Below are 7,423 nucleotides of genomic sequence, written 5' to 3' on the forward strand. Positions count from 1 at the left end.
GGAAATATTGGACCACATGTCAAAGCTATCCCTGACGCCTCAGTTTGTTACTCTATTCGGCATGTAGTACTCCCTAAACGTGGTGAATCAAGGTTACGACCGCTATTTTGGTGATTCTGACTGCATCGAAATTACAAACAATGATAGTATCACTATCTGCCAGTATATCTATATGCAAAGCATGATATCTCATTTACTGGGTATGTCTGCCTGTAATCGTAGACTATTGTGGGCTTTGTCAGTACTTTTTCCTTTTGTTTGGGATGCATGATATCTCATCAACGCTCTTTGTGAATACTTCACTACTTATGCTTTTCATTTGTATTTACTGTAAATGAAGTATTAACTACGATTGCGGATATCAGGAACATGAACACAAAGAAAGCTCCAACACAGCATGTTTGCATGTTTTGCTCTTCCCTGAGAAGAGCTTAATCTCTCGTTCTGACTCCTTTCCTCCTCCTCCTCCTCCTCATCCATACTTTTCTTTTCGATTTACCTTACAAGCAACATTCTGACCTCTCTCCCCAGCTATTCTGACATCTACTTATCACTCACTACCCATATGTCTTGTACTAAGTCTACAGAATGTGGACAGACTACACAAGCATCACGCTGTTGGCCGTGCAAGTTATCTACGGCATCATTTGGTCACTTGTGGACAGGCTGTGCGAGAGCCATGCCTCCCTCCAGAACAAGCTTTACGAGACTGTTCAACGCACTGAATGCTCCATGAACGTTATCAAGGATGCCCTTGTCTCCTGGACACAGTTCAACAGTGCAGAAATTCATTAAGAAACATCGAGGAAATGCAAGGCAGTCAATTCCGACAGATAATCTTTAGCAGGACTACCGAAGCCTTGAATACGGTGATGACTATCTTCGCTTCCATATCTCGCTACTTGTACTGCATGCATGGCTACCTAAGGCGACAGGAATCACCCCGCTAACAGACATAGCCAACATTACCACCTACCTGAGGGACGGCAGACAAGTCTCAACATTATCAGCGCGCAAATTTCACAGTCTGGTGCCTTTCATCACAAATCTATTTCACATCGATACTGTGTGCACTTTAGCAGCTCTTAGTACTAACTTAGCAGGGAAATTTCCACTCAGAAAATCATCCATAGTAGTGTCCATGGCAGCGCCGCAGTCAACATCGGAAAGTTCACAATATCACCACTTCATCCCACAATTCATCCTGCGAAATTTTGCACATACTTACCCCCCCCCCCCACCAAGGGGAGAGGTCGCGCAAGGAGGAATTCTAATCGTGGTAATAGTGAAAAAAAAAAAAAAAAGAATACTGTTTTGCGTCCTGGCGAACCAGTGCTCCACATCTTAGACCTTTCCAGTGACAATCCAGAGCTGACCGAGTCGCCGATCCGCCGAACGTTTGGATTAAAGGATATGTATTGGGACTTTGCAAAAGCTTTAGACCAGAATTTCCTTGAAAACCAACTTAGCAAGCTGGAGTCAGAAGCTGCCAGGATTATCTCCAAAATACGCAAAGCTTTCGACTCCGGCAACCAGGACGTGTGGATTTCGCGACAAGAAAGGAATGTCTTACGAAAATTTCTTTTCATCATGAAATACTAGGGGAAAGAATTTTATAAGCGCTTTATCAACGACGATATGGAGGGTTACGTTGAAGATAATAGAGAGAAATTTTTGAAGTATATGCGCGAGCATGACTTCCAGAAACCCGTTAATGTGTGGATCCACAGTATAAAGGTAATCCTTGAGTTGAAGATGGATCTTATTGGAATATGGGTTCAACACCTAACCAGCCAAATATACCCTGATGATGCGATGTAGTTCATTATACATACAGAATGGATGTATCTCTTCTTCTGCACACCGTCCGATACTGACAGAGAGTTTGTCCTTACCGAAAACTGCTATAACGTCTTTGAAGGACCACAAACCCATATAATAGACCCAATAACTGGAGAAAAGAGATGCTTGTGGACGAATTCTCACGGTTTAGTCCAATATCCCCAAAGCTTGTGATGGTCCTCCGAAGCTTTATCCTTCCAGATCCTGAAGAAGATATGAATGAGAGAATCAAATAAATGGAGGGAGAATATGTTCAAGCTTTCGACAAGTCCACATGCTAATGCTATCACTGTGAACTCCATACTCGCGGATCTTCCTATTAAGAAACTGTGCAATTCGTATTCATCCTTGACTTCTCACGGAATGGAGTTATTAGAGGGTGAGGATGGTTCGTGGCGTGCCTATCATCGGTTTTGTTTTTCTTTTTTCAAACTGAATACAGAGCGCGTCAACAAAATTAATGCGACTTTTCTGGAGAACGCATATACTTATCAATCCATAGCATTTACCTCGCGCTCTGCTCTCAAGATTGCAATCGAATATTATCTGATATTACCAGCTACTGAAGGTTTCAAGATTATTAGCTGTTAAGAAAATGGCCCCAATTTATCCTATTTATTGAAATTTGAGAATATTCTGAGAAAGTTGGGCTCTGATAAATCTCTGGTTTATCAGTGTCATGGTGCAGAGCCGATTGATGATAGAACCTATGAGATTCCTGCTAGCAGACTTGCAGATTACCTGTTAGAGCAGCCAACTGAATATATGCAACTGTACATGAAGCTAGGTGAGTTTACTTCAGATAGCCAGCGAACTTTATTATTGACAGCGAGCCTACAGGTGGAAGTGCGGTGACAATATTTAAGGACGTGGATCAGGCACGTAGAATGATTAATATGAGAATCAAGATTGACGTGTGGTCTCAAGGCCTGGAAGAAAGCAAGCGAGAGAACATACGTGAAAAATTAAGGGATATTTTCTGTCAACTTCCAGCAAGACGCCTGTGGTACTACCTCAAGCAGCTCCGACTAATGTCTTTGAAAGACCCATCAGATCTAAATGATGACTGGCAAGAGGATATGGAGGGACCAGAGGATGTCATTGTCAAAGGTAGTGTCCTCTCTCCTTCTCTATTGATCAAGCCTCACTTTACCGTCATGAAACATATATTTCTCCTTAAAAACCCCGGCCTTGAACTTCACGCCAAAATTAACATGGATGAGCTGGTACGAATAAACCGCTTTGCCTTTGAACCAGCCGGTAAGATATAAGACTTTACGATTCAAATTCAGGACAAACTACTGACTGTTCGATTTGCTCTAGGCAATATTTGTGACTGCGGTAAGGCAGTCAGCCAGACGCCTTTTTTTTTTTCTTTTTTTCTTTTTCTTTTTTTTTTCCTTCGCTAATCAATTATACAGGAATTGATAAACTTCAAGAGAGAGCGAGATTAGTGACAACCATGCTCCAAGTGACTCAGTGCCATAAGCAATGGAGTAATGCACTCTGGACGGACGATCAGAACATAGAGATGCTTACAAGGTTTTACGTGCGCGAAGATGTAGAGGAACTGTTAGGTGATCAACTTTCGGATGAAACATTGCTCATTTGAGGTCGTTTGACTTGAGATTTGCTTCAGCATACAGCCAGCATATATCAAGTCTCCCAAGGTTCAGTAAAAGAATGTTGCAAATGTCACACCATCGAGGGGGTTGATGACACGGCTTGTGATTTTCGCATGGCAGAGCAGTTTTTGAAGTTAAAGACACAATACCAGAGATGGAAGGCACGAAAGTTATCTTTCTGATGAAGATAAGGATATACTTTCAGTCCCGGTCATATAAACAACTGTATTTCGATACAAGCTAACCTTTCTTCTGCTACTAGCATGTCTGGAACTTGGCTGCAATGAGGATGATAGTAAAAAACAGAGACTTCAGCCCATTAACCGAAATATGGAAGCATGGGAAGAGTAAATAAGCGTCGGAAAGTATTCATTGATTGAGAGTTTCTAGGCAAGGGCGTGACTATTCTCCTCCACGGTGTATCGCGGGTTGGAAAGAAATCTTCCGCTGGTAAGAAGCCTTCCTCCAGACGTCGCACTTTATGTGTCCTGATTCTAACCTTTGATCATAGAAACCGGTTGCTCAACACTACAATAAGCCTTTACTACCTATACCCTGTGGTATGCATTGTCACCTAATACTTGGTGGGTAGTTAGTTACTCATGGAACCTCAAGGAGACTTGGGTTTCTCCCCACGGGACGTGGAAAAGAACTTCAAAAACTGTTTACAGATCGCACGGACTTGGGATTGCATTTTGATTCTCAAAGAAGCTGATATGTTCTTGACTGAGCGAAACCCCGGAAAACCTGCGACGCAATGCGCTGCTTTCCGGTAATACTGCTTCCCTTCTCCTCCCCGTGCCATTATATCGTCTTAATGCTAAGTAGCATTTTTTTTTGTGTTTTTTTTTTTTTTTTTAGTTTTTCTACGTGTGCTAGAGTATTAGGAGGGGGTCATATTTCTTACAACCAACAAAGTCATCGGCGCTTTGATGAAGCATTCAAATCTCGCATCTCCGTGGCTCTATACTATCCACCCTTGGGTGAAGTCCGCAGTAGAATCTCAGAACAGGTTCCTGAGGCCCGGTTCAATAATACCGAGCTGGAAGATCATGCCATACAGCTATACAAGCTCCAGAGCCGTGATGATTATTACAATTCCGTTTGGAATGGCCGACAGATACGCAATGCATTCCAGACAGCTGTCTCCCTGGCCGAAGACGATTGCAAAGATAAGCAGAATATCGTCTCATTTCGAAAAGGTTGCGCAAGTTTTCTAATGAACTCAACGCTTGTAATTGGAAGGTACAACAAATTTGAATGGACGAATGGCACAATCTGATTGAAACATCATCGTACTCACAATTGCTGTAGCCTATATAGTAACAATCATCCTTCTTAAATGCCGCGTTATGATTTGTGAACCGAATTAATTTCTGACTCAAAAAAGCCTACTCGTTGCATCTCCCCCTACGGATTCCTATATTATATAACATACAGAGAAGTGGATATACTAGAAGAACAGAAAGAAATGAGAGTTCAAGATTGAATGACAGATATATATTACCAATGAAAAAAAAAAAAAAACGACAAATCGGAAAAGAAGGGTGTAAAGAGTTTCTTGTTGGAAAGAAGAGTGGGCTATTTTAAATGACAAGGGGAAAAAAAAAAAAAGAACAAAACAAACTCTCGCTAACGCCGTCCTACTGAATCAAGCAAAAGGAATCCCAGTCTGTTTTTCGTATCTTCAAATCTAAGCGTTACTATTAGAAGTTGATGGGATAACTTGGCTGATTGAGCCGTTCAGCAACATTTAGTCAGACTCGTTGAGCATGTCGTAGATACCCCAGTACTGTTCAACACCGAAGTCGCCGGGGCTCTTCCATGCGTCGTTCTTGTACGAGAATTGAGCGGTCATGTTGCCAAGTGCGCTGCGGATTGAGTCAATAGCAGCCTTCTGCTCAGAGACACCTGGAACGGCCTTTCCGTTGGTTTCACCCTGGGTGGGCCAGCCAGATTCGCTAACAAAGACGGTCTCGGTTTGAGGGCAGAGGGTCTTGAGGATCTCAACCTCACTGGCAACGAACGAACCAGCCTCCGAGGCCTCGACGTCGCTGTTGAAGAAAGCCTGCAAGTTAGCAGAAGGGAAGTCGACAACGCTGCAAAGAGTGGATGCGTCGCTCTGCCAGATGTCGAGAGGCTCAGCGATAGAGAACTCGCCGGTGTAACCAGCGGCACTGATGGTCTCCTTGGCGGAAGTAACGAAGCTGGCGAGTTCAGACGCAGTGCAGTATCCGTCACTGACAGCCTCGTTGTCAAGGAGAATGAATTCGATACCTTCCCAGTTGTTGGCCTTGCCCCAGTTCACGATTTCAGAAACCTGGCTTGAGCCGGAGCTGACACCACCGCTGCCAATGTAAACACCAAGGATGAGTCGAAGGCCCATTGAAATAGCCTGGGAAGCAACCGTCTCCATCTGGTTGCAGTCGGTAGAGTACATGCGAAGAGCATAGTATTCGTTGACCTGGATGTTCTCAAGTTCAGTCTTGACCTCATCGACAGTCATGCAGGATCCAGACTCGTGGTTGTAGCCAGTGTAGGTAACGGCGTATGGGCTAACTTTGCCCAAGGAGGAGCCAGTTCCAGCGGAGCTAGAGGAAGCAGCAGGGGCGCTGGACGAGGAAGATGAGGAGGATGAGAAGGACGAGGTGGATGAAGCAGAAGACGAGACTACCGCACTAGTAGTCGAGACAGGAGCTGGGGAGGCGGTAGTCGTGGGGGCAGCAGCAGCAACAATTGAGCTGGTGGAAGAATCGGCGAAAGGACAGAAATAGGTGTAGGAAGTCACTGCGACGGTAACGGTCTGCTCTGACTTGGTGTAGGTTCCGGGGGTCACAGTGGCGGGAACTGGGTAGACAACTACGGTGCTCTCGGGAACAGTGGTAGTGATTGGAGCAATGGTGTATGTACCTGGGGTTGGGCAGATATAGGTGGTTGTCATGATAACATCAGTGACGGTAGAACCAGAGGGGCTGACGGTAGCAAAGGGGCAGACAATGGTAGTCGAAGTCTCGACGACAGTTGTCACACCACCAATGGTGTGCGTACCGCTAGTGAGCGACGTCGTGGTAGGCTGGGGAACAACTGTCGATGAGGACACGGTCAAAGTGGTGGCGGGAATAGTGTATGTTCCTGGGCTAGGGAAAACAGTCACGGTGTCCACTGGCAGGGGTGTGGCGGATGAAGAAGACGAGGTTGAAGGAGAGGGAGAGGGCAAGGCCGAAGAAGAGGAAGATGCCTTGACTACGACAGTGCTGTAGCTGGTCGACTGGATGGTTGTCGTGCTAGTCAAGGTCGTGGTTGGAGTGGGAGTTGGCGTAGACGTTGAAGTAGACGTTGAAGTAGGGCTGGGGGTCGCAGAGACTGAGACAACTGTTTAATCGGTTAGCTCTCTTCATTTTCCCCTTGAAATTGACTTGCATCCAAGGAATATGGATGCCTTCTCCCCGCTATCTTGACTTGAACATCATATAGGCAAAGACTCACGGGTAGGAGCGCCCCAGTAGGTCACGACACTGGTGTAGCAACCGCAAGTAGCCTCGCTATCAGCAACATCAGCAGCGGCGCGACGGTGCAAAGCAGCATGCTCATGATGGTGACGATGGTCAGCAGCCATGGCCGAGCCCATGAGGGCGGCCGCGGCGGTCCAGAAAGCGGCCTTCATTGTCTGTCGGGATCGATTGCAACCAAACTTTCGCGAACACTGTATACCAAGTTCTGTCTTGTTCTTCTGATATGTTTGTATCTTATTTTTCCTTGTCGAAAGGAGTGCCCGCTGAACGAGTGAAGCGGTGGTCAAAGGAAGAGTCGTGATGCCCGTGGGAGGGTGAGAGAGGGTGAGAAGATTCTGGAGAAGCAGAAAACGAAGGGAAAGCGACGGAGTAAAAGAGAGACTCAGCTTTCAGGGGCCGAGCCAGGCCAATTTCGTCGTGGCCGCCGATTCGTCCACGGGGGGG

The 7,423-nt window shown here is 45.6% G+C and overlaps 2 protein-coding genes across 2 annotated transcripts; one reads left to right on the top strand and one right to left on the bottom strand.

Annotated features, from left to right (window-relative positions):
• Nucleotides 1-2,738: 2,738 nt before the first annotated feature.
• UA08_06081 (hypothetical protein) lies at nucleotides 2,739-3,454 on the top strand (the record flags this gene model as incomplete). The annotated part of the gene is made up of 3 exons (XM_020268365.1): nucleotides 2,739-3,102; nucleotides 3,166-3,183; nucleotides 3,264-3,454. The coding sequence occupies 3 exons, from the start codon at nucleotides 2,739-2,741 to the stop codon at nucleotides 3,452-3,454; spliced, it is 573 nt and encodes a 190-aa protein (XP_020118708.1).
• Nucleotides 3,455-5,220: 1,766 nt separating this feature from the next.
• Nucleotides 5,221-7,131, bottom strand: UA08_06082 (hypothetical protein; the record flags this gene model as incomplete). Its single annotated transcript, XM_020268366.1, has 2 exons — nucleotides 5,221-6,839; nucleotides 6,954-7,131. 2 exons carry the CDS (start codon nucleotides 7,129-7,131, stop codon nucleotides 5,221-5,223), a joined length of 1,797 nt encoding a protein of 598 aa, XP_020118709.1.
• Between the last annotated feature and the right edge of the window lie 292 nt (nucleotides 7,132-7,423).

This window comes from Talaromyces atroroseus (genome assembly GCF_001907595.1).
Source record: "Talaromyces atroroseus strain IBT 11181 chromosome Unknown scaffold_8, whole genome shotgun sequence".
Classification (NCBI taxonomy): domain Eukaryota; kingdom Fungi; phylum Ascomycota; class Eurotiomycetes; order Eurotiales; family Trichocomaceae; genus Talaromyces; species Talaromyces atroroseus.